At 40.4% G+C, this 17,043-nt stretch overlaps 1 protein-coding gene and 1 long non-coding RNA gene across 7 annotated transcripts in view; one reads left to right on the plus strand and one right to left on the minus strand.

Moving 5' to 3' along the window:
- Nucleotides 1–17,043, minus strand: part of slc5a9 (solute carrier family 5 member 9) — a 104,013-nt gene that overhangs the window by 12,097 nt on the left and 74,873 nt on the right. For 5 of the 6 annotated variants that reach the window (XM_017304327.1, XM_017304328.1, XM_008408151.2 and 2 more), the window contains 2 exons: nucleotides 6,213–6,348; nucleotides 5,834–5,941 (listed from right to left, as the gene is read on the minus strand). In XM_017304327.1, the coding sequence (XP_017159816.1) occupies nucleotides 5,834–5,941; nucleotides 6,213–6,348 (244 nt within the window). The remainder of the gene's footprint in view (nucleotides 1–5,833; nucleotides 5,942–6,212; nucleotides 6,349–17,043) is intronic. The other variant, XM_008408152.2, reaches the window with a different exon arrangement.
- Nucleotides 2,925–3,311, plus strand: LOC103464200 (uncharacterized). Its single transcript, XR_533616.1, has 2 exons — nucleotides 2,925–3,097; nucleotides 3,200–3,311. It is a non-coding gene; the product is annotated as an uncharacterized LOC103464200 (long non-coding RNA).

A 17,043-nucleotide genomic window follows, 5' to 3' on the forward strand; every position in this document is an offset into this window, starting at 1 on the left:
TAATCTTCACTCATCACCTGCTGCGCCGCCTAATCATCATGTGTTTCACATCATGTGTTGATTTTCACTGTTCAGCGTCGGATTCTCTGTTTTTATGCCATAATTCACATCTAGTTCGTCGCTCCGTTTTATGTCCCACTTCTCCCGTTTCAGTGTTTTGCGCAATGTGCGCGTCTTTTTTTTTTTATACCCCTTATGGTGCGCAGCGTTCAGGAAGCGTATCGATGGGGAAAAGGCAGACTGACATAAACCTTTTAAAACTTAAAACAACGGAAACAATTTCTGTATTCTGATTATTGAAATGTAAAAGTGCTGTGTTGTTCTATCTCACCCGTTTCATACCGGACCACTTACAGCTCCGGTGTTAACGCTATAAAATGAAGGCTCTCCATCGTGGCATCACCCCTGGAGGGATTTCTTTATTTAAATGGGTTCATTTTTCAGAGGGATACAAAGTCGTGATTTTAGTAATTACATGTTTATAAGAGCGATTTTCTGTTGTCCTTCCATGGAAGCGGGCAGCCTTCAAATGGAAATAAAACACTTTTTAATATAAGTTGCTGCTTTGACATGATCACAGAACTGCCAAAACATATTTACAAAAATCCTCAATAAAACATAAAATATTTCAAAATCCGACACCAGAAGTGAATCACAGCACCGTCATCAGCCGGTTTAACGCTGAACTGAAGCGGTGAAGCTACCAGTAGCAGGAGAACGGAGCTGCGCCAAAAAGCTACAAACACTGTAGCTTTTGTCCAGGTCCCTCACCGCCCCCCAGAGCTACCATCCATACAGTTGCAGCCATGCATGCTTTAATGTTATGAAATAGTTTTAGCAAGTTGCTCAAAGTCTAAACTGGTGCATTTAAGATGTAAAGTTTACCTTCAACCAAACGCCCCCCAAAGGAATCCCAGCGCCCCGCTTTTGTAAAAATTTCTGCCAGCGCCCCCTGCCGTCCTCTGAACGCCCCCTGGGGGGCGGTACCGCACACGTTGAGAACCGCTACTCTAAAATAATGCTTTGCCAAGGTTTATTCAAACAAAGAAACAATATTTACATATTATCTTTATTATTTAACAAAAAGCACTTTTAGCTCATCTTAGTGAGAGCACCACATATTATGCCACCGGTCACAATGGTGATTAGTGGCATAAAACACACCAATATTTTCCACATTTTTTAAGTATTTACTATTGGTTAGTTCAAATGACAACCAGTTACATCTGACCAGAATATTTTCATGTCTGGGAAAAACTTGGTATTAAATGGATTAGCTTGGCAACATGCGGCATGGCATGGAGTCAGTCCTATCCACAATGAGCCAGTTGTTCTGCTGAGGTGTAATAGAAGCCCAGGTGGCTTCAATAGTATTCATTAGGTCATCTACATTGTTTGATTTGGTGTTTCACATCCTCCTCTTGACAGTCATACACAGATTCTCTAGCTGTTTGACTTTTTATACTCTTAATTGTTAAAAGCAAAAGCATTTGATAAAATTAAGTTTTCTGTTACTAAGTGACATATTGAAGTCATACACACTGCAGCCTGAAGTGACCCAATTCCGATTTTTTGCCAATTCCGATTTTTTTGCCGGGGCCGTTCACACTGCCAGTAAATGCGACCTGTGCATTCTGCAGTGTGAACGGGCAAATGACCTGAAAGTGTGCCGCATGCGCAGTAGAGGGCGCAATGACTACATCTGTGATGTGAAGTGAATCGAAAAATTTTTTATTCATTCTTCAAATTCACTTTGTTTAGTCAAAAAGTTGTTTCTCTGGTCATTAATTATGTTATACTGCCGTTGACCGTTTGTCGTAACCATAGCAACCAAGTGACACCTCGTCCCCTTTTTCTGTTGCCGTCTTTTACTGCGCTTTTACTGCGGTATGTATTATGGTCAGATCTGTGATGTATATATACGTATTGTAGTTATAAAATGTATTTTAAGCAAATGTATTTATATACCGGGTGTAATGGACAAATATTGCGATGTTTTGTATTTTTTAACCTATAATGTGTATTTAAAATTTTACAAATTTTAACTGCTCATCCGGAACCATGTATTTTATTTAATGTGAAGGGGCAGAAGCTGGTGAAGTGACCAACTTGATTTCCTCTCTTGTTAGAATAAATACGTTGAACCTGAGTGCATCTGTCGTAAGGTCGACCTGAGACAAACATAAAACATGGAAATGGATGGAAATGGAACATATTTAGCGATCTTCCAGTTGTTGTCCAACCGCAGGCATCTTAATAACATTCTCCTCTTAAGAAGATCGAAAAGAAAGAGAGCCAGAATTTTGGCCATGGCATTTTGTGGGGCAGTGGCAGCTACATCGGTTCAGCGCAATGTGTGGGCTCGGACTCGAAGTCAGGAGTGGTGGGAAACAGAAGTAATTGGCTTTGATGACATCAATTTCATCCAAAATTTTAGAGTGTCAAGAGAAACATTTATGTACATATGTGAGCGTCTCTCTTTGACACTCACACGTGCAGCCACACATCTTCGGCAACCCATACCAGTGGGAAAAAGGGTTGCCGTGGGACTGTATTGGCTTGCAACAGGTGCGTGCTATCGCACTATAAGYAACCTCTTYGGYATTGCGAGGTMSACYGTCTGTTCCATAGTCCACGAATTCTGCAAAGCAGTTCGTCATGTACTCRTGCCRGASTACATTAAAATGCCCCACGGAGCTGCTCTGCAGGAGGTGATCGCAGGTTTCAGAGAGAGATGGGGATTCCCGCAGTGCGGAGGAGCGATCGATGGCACCCATATCCMCATAGTTGCTCCCGAGAAGAATCCCGGTGATTATTTCAACCGCAAGGGATGGCACTCAGTCATTCTACAGGGAATGACTGTAGAATGACAGTCATTCATGGTAATAATATTGGTAATAATATTATTACCAATATTATTTGGTAATAAATATTGATATTTGCTCATTTAAAAAATATTTAGTTTATAAACTAAAAAATGTCTTCCAACAGCTTTACCAACATTTATAGTGGATGACCAGGAAGCGTTCATGATGCCAGGGTCCTTAAAAATTCACACGTTTATGCACTGGCAGAGAAAGGGGATCTTTTTCCACCAGTAAGTATTTGGTATTGTGTTAGTAATAGAAGTTGGTTATAGTGATAGAAAATTTTGATTTTTTTCCATTTTTTTTTATTTTTGTTTACTGTAAAATTTTAGAATACTGAAGAGATAATGGGTGTTCGAGTGCCAATAATGCTGCTAGGTGACCCAGCCTACCTCCTTCGAAGATGGTTGGTGAAAGGACATGCAGATACCGGAACTTTAACAACAGATCAACGCTACTTCAATGAGCGCCACAGCAGAGCAAGGATGGTTGTAGAATGTGCATTTGGCAAACTYAAGAGTCGATGGAGATGTCTAAGCAAACGGCTTGATGTGGAGATCTCGGCCGTCAACACCGTCATCAGTGCATGTTGCACACTTCATCATATTTGTGAATTGCACAGTGAGGCCTACCTAGAATCTGCACCTGTCCTTCCCTTCGAAAGATTAGCAGAAGGAGGTTCTTTACCCGATATACAACCTGCAGGAGTCAGAGAAGCCCTCACTGAATGTTTTAGTAGGCAGCGTTGAATTAATAGCTGTATTTATGTTGTTCAAGTGTTTTAACATGTTATCACATTTTTATTTATGGTGTTTTAAGTGTTTTACATGTAACCACATCGTTGTTAAATAACAAAATTACATTTTCAATAATCTTATTTCTTTTTAATAGAAGAAAAACCTGTGCCTCTGAGTATAAATTATGAACCACCTTTTTAAAAAAAATAAAAATCATAAATATTTTTAAAATTTGTTTTTGAAAACATTAGAACAAAATATTTTACAAATATTTCTCATCTCAAAATTGCATTGCAACTGAGTAACATTCAGTAAAAGTGCCTGCTTCAAAACAAATGTTAGTACTGTTCAAAAATACTTCAAGTTGGTTTAAATTTCATCCTCATCTTGAAACTGAAAGGGTGGAGAATAAGCTCGCATATCAGCTGGTGTCTGGAAAAAGGGCTGAGGGAGATTTTGAGCATGTGGATGAGCATTGTTGAAGGGCAGTGGTGAACTTAAGTCTTGAAGATAGGACACAGCAATGGTGGGAGATGGAGCAGAAGTTATAGGAAACGGTGAGCAGGATGCTGTCCTGGGCTGTAAGGCTGTGAGTATGGTAAAATGGTTGCTGTGGAGGGTGGTTTGATCTCTCCAAGAACTGTGATAACATAGTGAACATTTTAAATTCATGCTCATGCTGAGCTGCTTGCATCTTCAACAAAAGATCGGCATCTTCACTTTTGAGGGCAGTACTGATCTTGTCAGCAAAAACCTCAAGAGTAGCCTCCAGCTTGGATTTTCTTTTTCTATTCGTGGCAGAAGTAGCTGTATTAAGAGAAAGATCAGATAAACCATTACATGTTATCCTTTTGTATTATAGTTAGAAAAACTTTAAAACTGCAATCAATTCAAACTATATTTATGGTAATACCAAATAAATTTTAAGCACCCTTAACAAAATACTTCCTCAGTTTAGTTAGTAGAAGGTTTGTTTATAATTGGACAAAATAAATGGTATCTTACAGCCAGTGGATGTGGAAGATGTACCGCTTTAAAGGCTGTATCTTCACTTGTTGAAGAACTTTCCTCTGAGGTAGAGGCAAGTGTCCCATCACCTTTATAAACATAATATGTAAATACACATGATATGTAAAAAATGAATATATGTTACACCCTAGAAGTATTTAAATTATTACAGGCTATGGATAAAACAATCTTTTATTCATTTCTTTAATATATCTTATTTGTCTTATTAATGTGATTGTTTAAGACATTCTGCCTAGTCTTTATTCAGGCACAGAAGTTTTACAGAATCTGAGCTGCGTGTTGCATCACTGTTTTTAAAAAATAAATAGCGTAAGTTGTAAAGTTGTAACCAGAAGAAGAAAGTTTGTAACAATTTTTTTCTGTGAGTTAATACCCGGCTGCTTCAGACAGAAACATTCCAAAGGATAAAGCCCGGGGTAAATAAAATAGCCGAAACTGAAGTAGCATTCCTGTTTTTTCATGAGTGCAATATAGTCCTCTGTGTAAATATCTCACCTGAATCGGCGCTAGCGCTGCTAGCTGGACCAGCTGTATTAGCTGCAGGACTTGGGCTCATCTCCTCCTGCTCYTCTYCGGCACAGCARCTRTCCAGCAGGTYCGAAGGTTGAACGCTGGGCTTGTCTCCTAAAATGCGGTCCAACTCGTTGTAAAATGGACAAGTRACACGTCCACTGCYGCTTCKTTTGTTTGAGTCTTTAGCCTCCTTATATTTTTTACGGAGGCTCTTCATTTTTCTTTGGCATTGGAGCCAGGAACGTCTATACCCACGCACGGTCATTTCTTGYGAAATGCTAGTRAAAACCGCCCGGTTCCGATAAGATCCCTCCAGTTTGGACTGGATAGACCTATCCCCCCATATATTTATTAGGTCAGATACCTCGCTTTCTCTCCACTGACTGCCTTCCGCATTATTGTCCGCCATGGTTGTCATGGATACCAGGGTTGCCATGGTTGTTTTGTTTCTTCCTGCGCTCACAATAGTGACGTTTGTCCTGGAAGTTAGGTCGCATGTGAATCGGATACGTATCGGATATGGGTCGCATTCTAAATAGAATCCGACCTGTGCTGTTCACACTGCCATGAAAAGATCGGATACAGGTCGCATTACTTAAAAAAAAATCGGAATTGGGTCACTTCAGGCTGCAGTGTGAACGCACCCATAGACAGTATCTGAGGTGCATGTGTTTCTCTGTGACTCACCAATAGGCATTAATTCTACTACTAGTTTGGGGTAAGCAATATTAGAGCAGCCAACGGATGCTCCACATATTCTCTGACACAGTGCTGGATCCACACATCCAACCTCATCTACCAACAGAGAAGAGGAAATATAGTGATATTTGCATGAACAATAAATAAATAAATTGTTATGGGTATATTTTTTCCAACTTAACTAAATTAACTTTCATTTCCACTGATGGAATTAAATTTCATCTTTGAGTAACTACTTTCAACACAATCATGTCTAAAACTACTTATAGCACATTCATGTCTAAAACTAACTGTCCAATGCCAAGTCTTATTAACCAGAAGAAGAAAATGACATAAAAGTTTAGCACAGAGAAGCAGACAGAATTACCTGGGAAGAGTGCTCGGCTTATCATGCCAGGCATCACAATGAAGAACATGGGCAGCAGTTTTAGGTACCCTCCCAAAACGCTGCCTCCTTTGGCATGAGACAAGGACTTGGCTGACAGTGACCTCTGAACAATGACCTACACATTCAAACATGCATCAGCATAAAGTTAGAATCATATTTTTTTCACCATTAAACAATCATTAAACTTCTGATTTTTATTTCCTTACTTCATTTATCTTCTGATTACTTATTTTCGTGTCCAGGTTTTAAACTTTTTAATCTCTTAGTAATTCTATTGTTGCCTTTTCTACGTAATAAAAAGCAGCCTTTTAGAGTTTAGACAGTCGATACTTCACACAGTTCTGATTTTTTTCTCACCTTAGTTTAAACACTGTGTTTATAATGTATTTCCTCTTTGCAGGCCAAGCTTTTTATATGGCCCTCTAGATTAGATTCTAGACTAAACTCTTAAGTGTGCTTAAATATTATATTATCAATCAAGTCAATGCAGTTTTTATCTGTTTACTGCCAAATTGTATCAATCAGTCCCTCCAGTTTCTTGAGTGAAAATTGATGTAAAATCACCAAATCGCCACATGTTACATAACTGGGAATTTACTGTAGATTTTTCTCAAAAATTGTCAAAAACCTTCTTACTTGCACGGAACAGCTGCCTCACCCTTTGTTGATGTCAGATTGTAGTCTCTGATCTAGTTCACTTCATTAATGTGAATGTAGCAGGATAAAGCCTGCCCCAAGATTGAGGACACCTGGCCCCTAATTACCTCCTTATGGGTGTCTAGTGTAAAGGGAGACTCTCTCACCTGTTTTCTTCATGCCTGTATTTGCCTGGACCTGTGTGCTGTGCAAGTGACAGTTGTTGGGGTTTCTTCACGATTGTCTGTTCACAGGTGTTTGGGGTGATTTATTTGGATTTATTCATTTGTTTTAAATACCAGTTCCCCACATTTGGACTCTCCTCCCCCTGCTGGTAAGCCTCCGTACTGTTCCTTTCCCATTGTGGTTCCTGAAAATTTTGTCTTTTAAAACCACCAACAATAAAGTGCATTATTTTGTGGAATAAAGTCTTTTCATTGGTAATTAACCTTAAGTGCCTTACTGGTGATCTATTTCCTTAGGTGCAATTTCCAAGGTGGCGTTGTTGACGTCTCCTGCTTTAAAGGGCCGAGTATCAAAATTTATACCCTTGTGGTGCCACACTAAGCTGTTGTAATGGTATTTTAGTTATTTTTCTAGTCATTGCTTACCAGACAGAAGCTGAAAAAAAGTAGTTCAGACATCAGGTGAGTTAGGAACTCAATTTTTTATGGAAAGCTTTGTCACAATTGTTACAGCTGTATTAATGAAATTACAATGTGGAACAGTGAGCCAACTATTAAGATGCCTTCTCTTTTCAAACTTCTTGTGCATCTCTTTTCAGTTGGGTCAATTAAGGTAAAAAAATAAAAAAAAAAAGTTAAGTTTGGTTTTCAAGATTGGTCAGATATATTATAAGGTGGGTTTATCTTTTTTTTTAAAAGAGCAGTAAAAGAACAGAGTGAGGGTGTTTGGCAGCTTGTTAATGGAAGCTTGGCCAGATACTAGGTTTCAAGTGATGAATGAGGTGACTGTAACTGTGGGTGGGAAATTACTCATAAGTTGGGACTTTTGAGAAATCAGATTTAGCTTCCACCTGTTAGGATCTGGGGTTTGGTTTTGGATTTTGTCTTTGTTTTGTTTTTTTCTTAATGGTTCTACCTTGTTTTCACTGTAGTTCTTGGTGATTCTAGTTATGTTTCCTATTTAAATTGGGAAACAAAAGCTGAAATTGAAAAATCTTCAGTGTTGGATTAATTTTCTGATCCCTTATGTACTTGCAAATGACTATTAGATGAGGAAACAAAAGAATACTAAGAGGTATTTGCTGTTTAGCGGCCGATGCTTTTATCTTTTAAGGGCAAGGTTGCTAAGTGACTGACAAAACTGCAGACAATAACTGACAATTGACTGCTCGGACATCGTGCAGAGAGAGCGCACGGGTCGCAGTGAAAAGGAGATAATTAAGTCAAATTGAGGTCTAGACCAGTGATCCGGCCCGCCTCCCCCCCCCCCAACAATTTCAGGCAGCGCAGGTGATAAACGTGTAACACTTTTTCTGTTACAAACTGACTCTGGCCCCCCACCAGAGAAGGGAATAGTTATGTGGCCCTCACAGGAAAAAGTTTGGGGACCACTGGTCTAGACAATAAACTAGTTGGCGCTTGGCTGAGGGAACAAGGTGAGTGTTTTGATGAGTGGATTGGGTGTGGTGATGTTTTGCCATTAGATGGTAATATTTGGTTAACCGTTAAACAGTTGAAATATGTTTTATTTTATAATACAGGGATGTTAGAGTTAAATGAATACATGTATTGTAAACATAATTATAGCACATAAGGCAGGGGTGTCCAAAGTCGGTCCTCGAGGGCTGGCATCCTGCACATTTTAGTTCTCTCCCTGGTGGTAGTAACAACCTTTTCAGCTTGTCAATATTCCTCTTAGGGCTTCTAACGAGCCATTATTTGATCCAGGTGTGAAAAACCAGAGAGAGAACTAAAACATGCAGGATGCCGGCCCTCGAGGACCGACTTTGGACACCCCTGACATAAGGTACAGAATTCATAGGTTAAGGTAAAAGTTTAGAACCACTAAGTGTTACTAATGGTATTTTATTTGTATATTTTGTAGCTCTGTGTTCATGTACAAAGGCTGTTGAATAAAGAAACGTGAACCATCAGTTTGAGATGCCATCCTTTCAATCGGGACGCTACAGTAAGGGCCTGACCCAAGCTGAGAAGAGCTTCACCCTGAGCTAAGAAGTTCAATCCACTTTCAGCATCAAGCATGGAAGCATCTGAACAGGAAATAAAGTACACCAAGGACCTACAGGTCAATGAAGAAGAGGAGGCTCAAATCTCTGTTCGTCAAAGGAGGCCTACAGAAAAAATGCGAGCATATCAGGAGGAGGAAGCCCACAAAAAAGAAACGTCTTCTCAAAGTTTATGATCAATGGAAAAGGAAAGTACATACAACAAGAGAACAATTGAAAGGAGACATAACAGTCAAATTGCTTCACTCATGGACATCTTAGAAAAGGAAAGAGATAATGTCATAAAGTTATACACAGAAATAAGGGAAATCATTACTCCCTGCAGTGACACAAGGCGACTTATAGATGCATGCGAAGCAGTCACCAATGACATTATCAGTTGCATATGAAAGCCTCTGAGGCATATATGACTATGACAGTGGGAAAGTGAAGGCACGTCTACGTGAACTTCTTGATCCAGATTATGCTCGATCCATTTACAGTTCTTCCATCACACACTCAAACGCTCAACTGCCAGTAATTCAAACTCTACAAGGTCAGTAGTACCTATAAAGAGAGCAGAGGCTGCAGCAGAGTTAGCGGCCAAGGAGGCAGAGTATGAAGTGTTATTAGAAGAAAAAGAGAAATGAGTTAGAATCTCAAAAACGTGAGTTAGAGAGATTAAAGGCTGAAAATGAGTTAAAGGCTGCACAAGCTAGATTAATAACCTATGACCAGGAGATGGAGTGAGAGCAGTGTTCACGTTGACTGTACCAGAGCAGCTCAGAAGGCTTCCATAATTTCTGCTCCCATTCAGGTCCCTAACAGCAATATTGTGTCCACCTCACTTCCTCAAGCAGATGTACTTTATTTAGCCCAAGCATTACAGGACAGTGTCGCCATGAACAGACTGCCAATGCCCGAGCCCTCCACGTTCACAGGCGATCCAATAGAGTTCATCGAGTGGAAAGCTTCATTCGCTGCACTCATTGATAAAAAGAACATACATTAAGTAGTGCAGACAAGCTACACTACTTAAGGAAATATGTAGGGGGTTCAGCTCGACCAACACTTGATGGCATCTTCTACAGAAACGACAGTGATGCCTATCAGGATGCGTGGGAACGCCTCAACCAAAGGTATGGACATCCGTTTATTGTACAGAAAGCGTACAGGGAAAGACTAGCAAAATGGCCAAAGATGCAAACAAATGACTCAATAGGATTTAGAGCATTTGCTTATTTCATTCAAACATGTCGTTAGACATGTATGTGAAATATGCAAGAAAAAACACCCTGTCTGCACGACTTTAACTATGACAGCGACAAATCACAGAGAAGCCAATTTCAAATGAGCACGGAACAGACTGCAACAACCCTGTTTCTCAATGCAAGAACCAATGAACAATGTATAAGCACCTCCATTATCGTACCAGTATGGGTTTCTTCAGAGCAACAACCAGGTAAAGACTTGTTTATGCACTCTTGGACACCCAAAGGGATACAGTGTTCATTGACCGCAATGTGTCTAATGATCTCAAAGCTAAGGCAACCCCCATAAGGTAAAAACTTACTACAATGCTTGGTAAGGATGCAGTTGTGCCAAGCGAGCGTGTCTCAGGTCTCAAGGTGAGAGGATACAACTCTTCAGACATAATTGAACTCCGACTGCTTACACTAAAGACTGTATGCCAGTTAATCGCTCTCACATTCCTTCCTGTGAAACGGCAAGGCAATGGGGTCATCTCAAGGTAATAGTGAATGAGATCCCCCACAGCTAGAATGTGAAGCTGTTAATTGGCTACAACTGTTCCAAGGCATTAGCTCCAAGGCAGGTCATCTTAGGAGAAGAAGGTGAACCCTATGCAGTCCGCACAGCATTGGGTTGGAGTGTCACAGGGCCCACATCATCTCTTAACCTGGGTTCGATCGAACCCCAGGGGTTCGGTGAGTCGGTCTCAGGGGTTCGGCGGAGCTTCTGCCGCGGAGGTAAAGACACACTTGTGTAAAGTCGTGATGACGCCCCGCTTTGCCGTCACTTGCTGCAGAGGATCACGTTACATTGTTTAGCCAATCAGAGCTGCGGAGGAGCCCTGATTGAAGGAGTTCGACTCTCAGCATGGATTTGAACTTGTGTCTATAATTACTTCAGCAAAATTCACCGTTTTTACCAAATTCTGTAGCTGTCGGTGTACTTCTAAATCTGCTCCTTAGTCGCATCTTTTCGGGGTTGCTACTGCCTCTAGTGGCGTGGGGGTGGTTACACAGCTAATATAATTACATTACTAAATCAGAATACCACAAAGTATTTTGTGTGTCGGGGAGTGGGGGGATTGGAATAAGAAGGGTTCGGTGAATGCGCATATGCAACTGGGGGGTTTGGTACCTCAAAAAAGTTAAGAACCACTGCTTTAATGACTCCCGCTGACGCACTCAAGGTTCTCGAGTCTGACTTTAAGGATGATAACAAGGATAACAAATCAGTGTCTCAAGATGACATTCTCTTTCTGAATACACTAGAGCAAGGCATTTATAAAAACTATGAAGGACATTATGAAATGCCACTTCCATTTAAGGAAAGACCTCAGTTACCAGACAATAAAAAATGGCCACTGTATTACTTCAAAGCCTCAAAAACAAACTGTCAAAAGACCAAAGATACAAAGAACAATATGTAAAGTTTATGAACAAAGTCATAGAGAATGGTGAGGCAGAGGAAGTTCACAATGAAGCAAAAGAAGGAGAAAAGTGGTATATTCCTCATCACGGAATACATCATCCTCAAAAACCAGACAAACTCGGAGTAGTCTTTGACGCCTCATCAAAATACAAAGGTAATAGTCTCATTTGATGTTAGGCCCAGATTTGGTGAACAATCTAATTGGTGTTCTAATGAGATTCCAACGACATCAAGTTGCATTACTATACGACATTGAAAAAATGTTCTATCAATTTTATGTGCACGAAGCAGATAGAGACTATTTAAGATTTTTATGGTAGAAAAATGGCAACTCAAACACTGATCCCCAAGAGTTTAGAATGAAGGTGCATCTCTTCGGAGCCACATCTTCACCAGGATGTGCAAATTATGAACTAAAACATCTTACAAATGAAAACAAGACCCAGTTTGCATCTAAGTTCATAATGAAAGATTTCTATGTGGATGACGGGGTAACGAGTACTACAAGCATCAAGGAAGCTATTAAGCTCATCCAGGAAACTCAGACACTTTGTGCTTCAGGTGGCCTCAGACTACACAAGTTTGTAAGTAATGACAAAACAGTGTTAGAAAGCATTCCACCATCAGAGGCACTGTGGAGAGGCACTATCAGGCTTGCTGTTCCTCTCCACAGCAAGCATGTGACCTAGCGTTTAATGACTCTAAACTTGAAAGAGTGCTAAGTATTCACTGGCACATTGACACTTTACGGTTTCGCTTTAGCCCCAACAACCAACCTGATACAAGGCGTGGCATTCTATCTATAGTTGCATCTTTGTACGACCCGTTAGGATTCATCTCCCCCTTTGTGCTCACAGGTAAAAGAGTACTTCAAGAGACATGCAAAGAAGGTACAAGCTGGGACAATCCCCTTCCCAATGAACTAAGGCCAATGTGGAAGAAATGGAAGGATGACTTAAGGAACTTGGAGAAAATAACAATACCACGCTGTTACATTTCTAAAGACTTTGGCCAAATGGTAAAAGCAGAGATGCATCATTTTTCTGATGCCAGTTCATATGGTTATGGTCAGTGTTCATATTTAAGATGTACAAACAAAGATGCTAAGGTGCATTGTGTTTTGGTTACAGCAAAGACCAAAGTTGCTCCTATTAAAGTAACAACAATACCAAGACTCGAACTGACAGCCGCTGTGATCTCCATTACTGCCAGCAACGTATTAAAGGATGAGCTTGGATTGACACAGAATGATGAATATGTCTGGACAGACTCTAAAGTAGTTTTRGGCTACATCAATAATGAGGCACGCCGTTTTCATACCTTTGTTTCAAATCRAGTTCAAAGGATAAGGCTCAACAGCACACCCCAGCAGTGGAGATATGTCTCCTCTGAACAAAACCCAGCAGATATTGCCTCACGAGGCTCAAGTGCAAGTGAGCTCATTTTATCTGACTGTTTCAAAGGGCCACAGCTTCTGTGGGACAAAGAAATTCCTCCATCTGCAAAGATAGACGTAAATTTGCCACTCGGAGATCCAGAAGTTAAAAAGACACAAGCACTGAGCACCTTCAAAACAGAAAAAAAGAGTTTGGCAGACAAGTTAAAGTTTTCTTGGTACAAAGCCACCCAAGCCATTGCTAGACTGATTCGTTGTGCCAAAGGAGATAAAACAACAAGTCATAGCACAGTACAAGAAAGGCAAAACGCTAAAAGCGTTATTCTGAAGGACGTACAAGTAAAAGAATACGCAGAGGAGATAAGGATGCTGAAACATGAAAAGGCTCTTCCTCATAAAAACAAACTGTTTCAAATGGACATTTTTCTTGGTAGTGATGGACTCCTTAAGGTGGGAGGAAGGTTAAAGGATGCTTCTTTCTCTTCCTCACTGAAACATTCAATAATAGTTCCAAAAGGTTACCATGTCACTCAACTGCTAATTGCTCATTTCCATGATAAAGTACAACATCAAGGGAAAGGACTGACAATTAATGAGATCAGATCAAATGGAATTTGGATTCCAGGCATCAACAAAGTCGAAGCAAAGTTTATACACCAATGTGTAAAGTGTTGTAGACTCAGAAGAGGAATAGAACAACAGAAAATGTCTGATCTACCAACAACACGTTTAGAGCCATCACCACCCTTCACATTCTGTGGAATGGTTTGTTTTGGTCCTTTTATAACCAAAACTCGAAAGGTGCATAAACGTTATGGACTTCTTCTTACTTGTCTATATTGCAGAGCGATACATATAGAAATGCTAGACGACTTGACTACAGACGCGTTTATCAACGCGCTCCGTTGTTTTATAGCCATAAGAGGATCAGTCAGCGAGATAAGGTGTGATCAAGGAAGCAACTTCGTTGGAGCTAAAAATGAACTGCAGAAAGCTTTAAAACAACTAGACTAACTGCATTACCACATTTCTAGCCGAAAAGCAGTGACTTCAAAATGCACACTCCTCATTCAAGCGTATGGGAAAGACAAATCAGAACTGTTCGAAATATTCTACGCTCAAGAGTTTCACTTTCTTCAGGCAGGAACTTTAAGAACATTCTTTTATGAAGCGATGTTGATTGTGAACAGCAGACCTCTTACAGTGGATAACCTCAGTGACCCAAACAGTCCCGATCCATTGACTCCAAATCACCTGCTCACTATGAAGTCATGGGCAACCTTGCCTACTCCAGGTAAATTCATCAAAGAAGACGGAAGACTTCCGTCTTCCGTCTTGCATGGAAAAGGTGGCGGCGGGTGCAATATCTAGCAGAGCAGTTTTGGTCACGTTGGAAAAAGGAGTATCTATCCAACATCGCAACAAGGCAGAAATGGCACACTCCAAGAAGAAACTTTTAAGGTCCGAGATGTTGTCATGGAGAAGATGGACGACTTACCTCGTAATGAATGGAGATTAGCACGTGTGATAAGCACAGTAACTGATAAGGACGGACTTGTATGAAATGTGAAGATTCGTTTTGGAGAACGGAAGAGAGAGAAAGGACAATGTTCCAGTAAAGTTTCTATAGTGGAACGCCCAGTGCAGAAACTGGTTCTACTATTAGAGACTGTTTAACTATACTCTATAGTTTAAGTTGCATTCTTTCCTTTGTACTGTGTTTTTTTGTGTGTTTTAATAAAGGTTAAAGATTACAGGTTATTTCTTCTTTAGGAAATAATTGTCACTCCATTTGTTAATTTAAGCTCTAATGATTTGGTGGGAGTGTAAATGACTATTATTTTTATTTTTTGTTTCCTCATCTAACTAAGAAGTATTTGTTGTTTTGTGGCCGATGCTCTTATTTTGAAAGGGCTTTAAAGGGCAAGGTTGCTAAATGACTGACACAAAACTGCAGACAATAACTGACAATTGACTGCTCGGACATCGTGCAGAGAGAGCGCACGGGTCGCAGTGAAAAGGAGATAATTAAGGAGTAGTCAAATTAAGGTCTAGATCAGTGTTTCTCAACCTTTTTCGGGCCAGCGCCCCCCTAGCCTTTATCCAGGTCCCTCACCGCCCCCCACCAAAGAATCTGTAGGCTACTTGCACTGACAATTATTTTATTATTAATGTTACTATCATTATTGTAGATGTTTTGAATCGGCGCACCGATTATGTTTCCCGTACACTTCAGCGCCTTACGCTCCTTCACCTCGCGCACATAACGGGGTAAATGTAGCGAGTTTTGCCCTAAACATATCGTCGTCTGGAGGAGGGGGGGGGGGCGATTTATGTTTTCGCATCCACATAAATAATGTGTAGTTTCGCCCCTTTTATCTGGAAATAGTGTCTGTTTATTCTTGCCATACAGTCCTCTGTATTAATTATTGCTCGAAAGGTCTTGCCATACCAGTTTATTTACTTTAGTTTCTTAGTTTATTCTTGCATTTTGATCTTCATTCATTTCCATTTAGTTTCCTTTGATTAGTATTATCCTCTCGGTTTATTGCTATGTCCACTTTAGTTTCTTTCCTGTTGCTGGATTTGTTTGATCGTTTATTGACCACCAGTAATATTCATTCATCACCTGCTGCACCTCCTAATCGTCATGTGTTTCACATCATGTGTTGATTTTTCACTGTTCAGCGTCGGATTCTCTGTTTTTATGCCATAATTCACATCTAGTTCGTCGCTCCGTTTTGCCCGCTTCTCATGTTTCAGAGTTTTGCGCAATGTGCGCGGCGTTTTTTTAATTATTATTTTTAACTCCCTAAGGTGCAGGGCGGTCGGGAAACATCGATGGGGGGAAAGGCAGACTGACATAAACCTTTTAAAACAACGGAAACAATTTCGGTATTCTGATTATTGAAATTAAAAATGCTGTGGTACCGTTGTTCTATCAAAACCGTTTCATACCGGACCACTTACAGCACCGTGTTAACGCTATAAAATGAAGGCTCTCTATCGAGGTATCACCCATGGAGGGATTTCTTTATTTAAATGGGTTCATTTTTCAGAGGGATACAAAGTCGTGATTTTAGTAATTACATGTTTATAAGAGCGATTTTCTGTTGTCCTTCCATGGAAGCGGGCAGCTTTCAAACGGAAATAAAAAAATTTTTAATATAAATTGTTGCTATGACATGATCACAGAACTGCCAAAACGTAGCCTACATAAATACCAGACAAAGTGAATCACAGCAGCGTCATCAGCCGGTGTAACGCTGAACTGATGCGGAGCGGAGCTGCGCCATGAAGCTAAAACCACTGAATAGAAGAAGAGCTGCCATCGATACAGTTCCAGCCAAGCATGATTTAATGTTACACAATACAGTTTTACCAAGTTGCTCAAAGTCTAAACTGGTATTGTTGTGCATTTAAGGTGTAAAGTTTACCTTCGAGTAAACACCCCCCAAAGGCATCCCAGCGCCCCCCTTTTGTAAAAATGTCCGCCAGCGCCCCCTGCCGTCCTCTGAACGCCCCCTGGGGGGCGGTACCGCCCACGTTGAGAACCGCTAGTCTAGACAATCAATTAGTTAGCGCTTGGTTGATGAAGGAACAAAGTGAGTGTTTTGATGAGTTTGTATGTATTGGGTGTGGTGCAGTGGTGGGAAGTAACGAAGTACAAGTACTTCGTTACTGTACTTAAGTACAATTTTCGTGTATCTGTACTTTACTTAAGTAGATTTAATAATGGATACTTTCTACTTTTACTCCACTACATTTTACAGTAAGTATCTGTACTTTCTACTTCACTACATTTCTACAAACTGTCGCGTTACTCGTTACATCCAAGTCGCGTTGCTCTTTTTTCCGTTAAAATGTGAAGCTTAGGGATTTAAGGTGGCGCCGTAAAATCCAAGCAA

This window comes from Poecilia reticulata, linkage group LG4, assembly GCF_000633615.1.
Source record: "Poecilia reticulata strain Guanapo linkage group LG4, Guppy_female_1.0+MT, whole genome shotgun sequence".
NCBI classification, from domain to species: domain Eukaryota; kingdom Metazoa; phylum Chordata; class Actinopteri; order Cyprinodontiformes; family Poeciliidae; genus Poecilia; species Poecilia reticulata.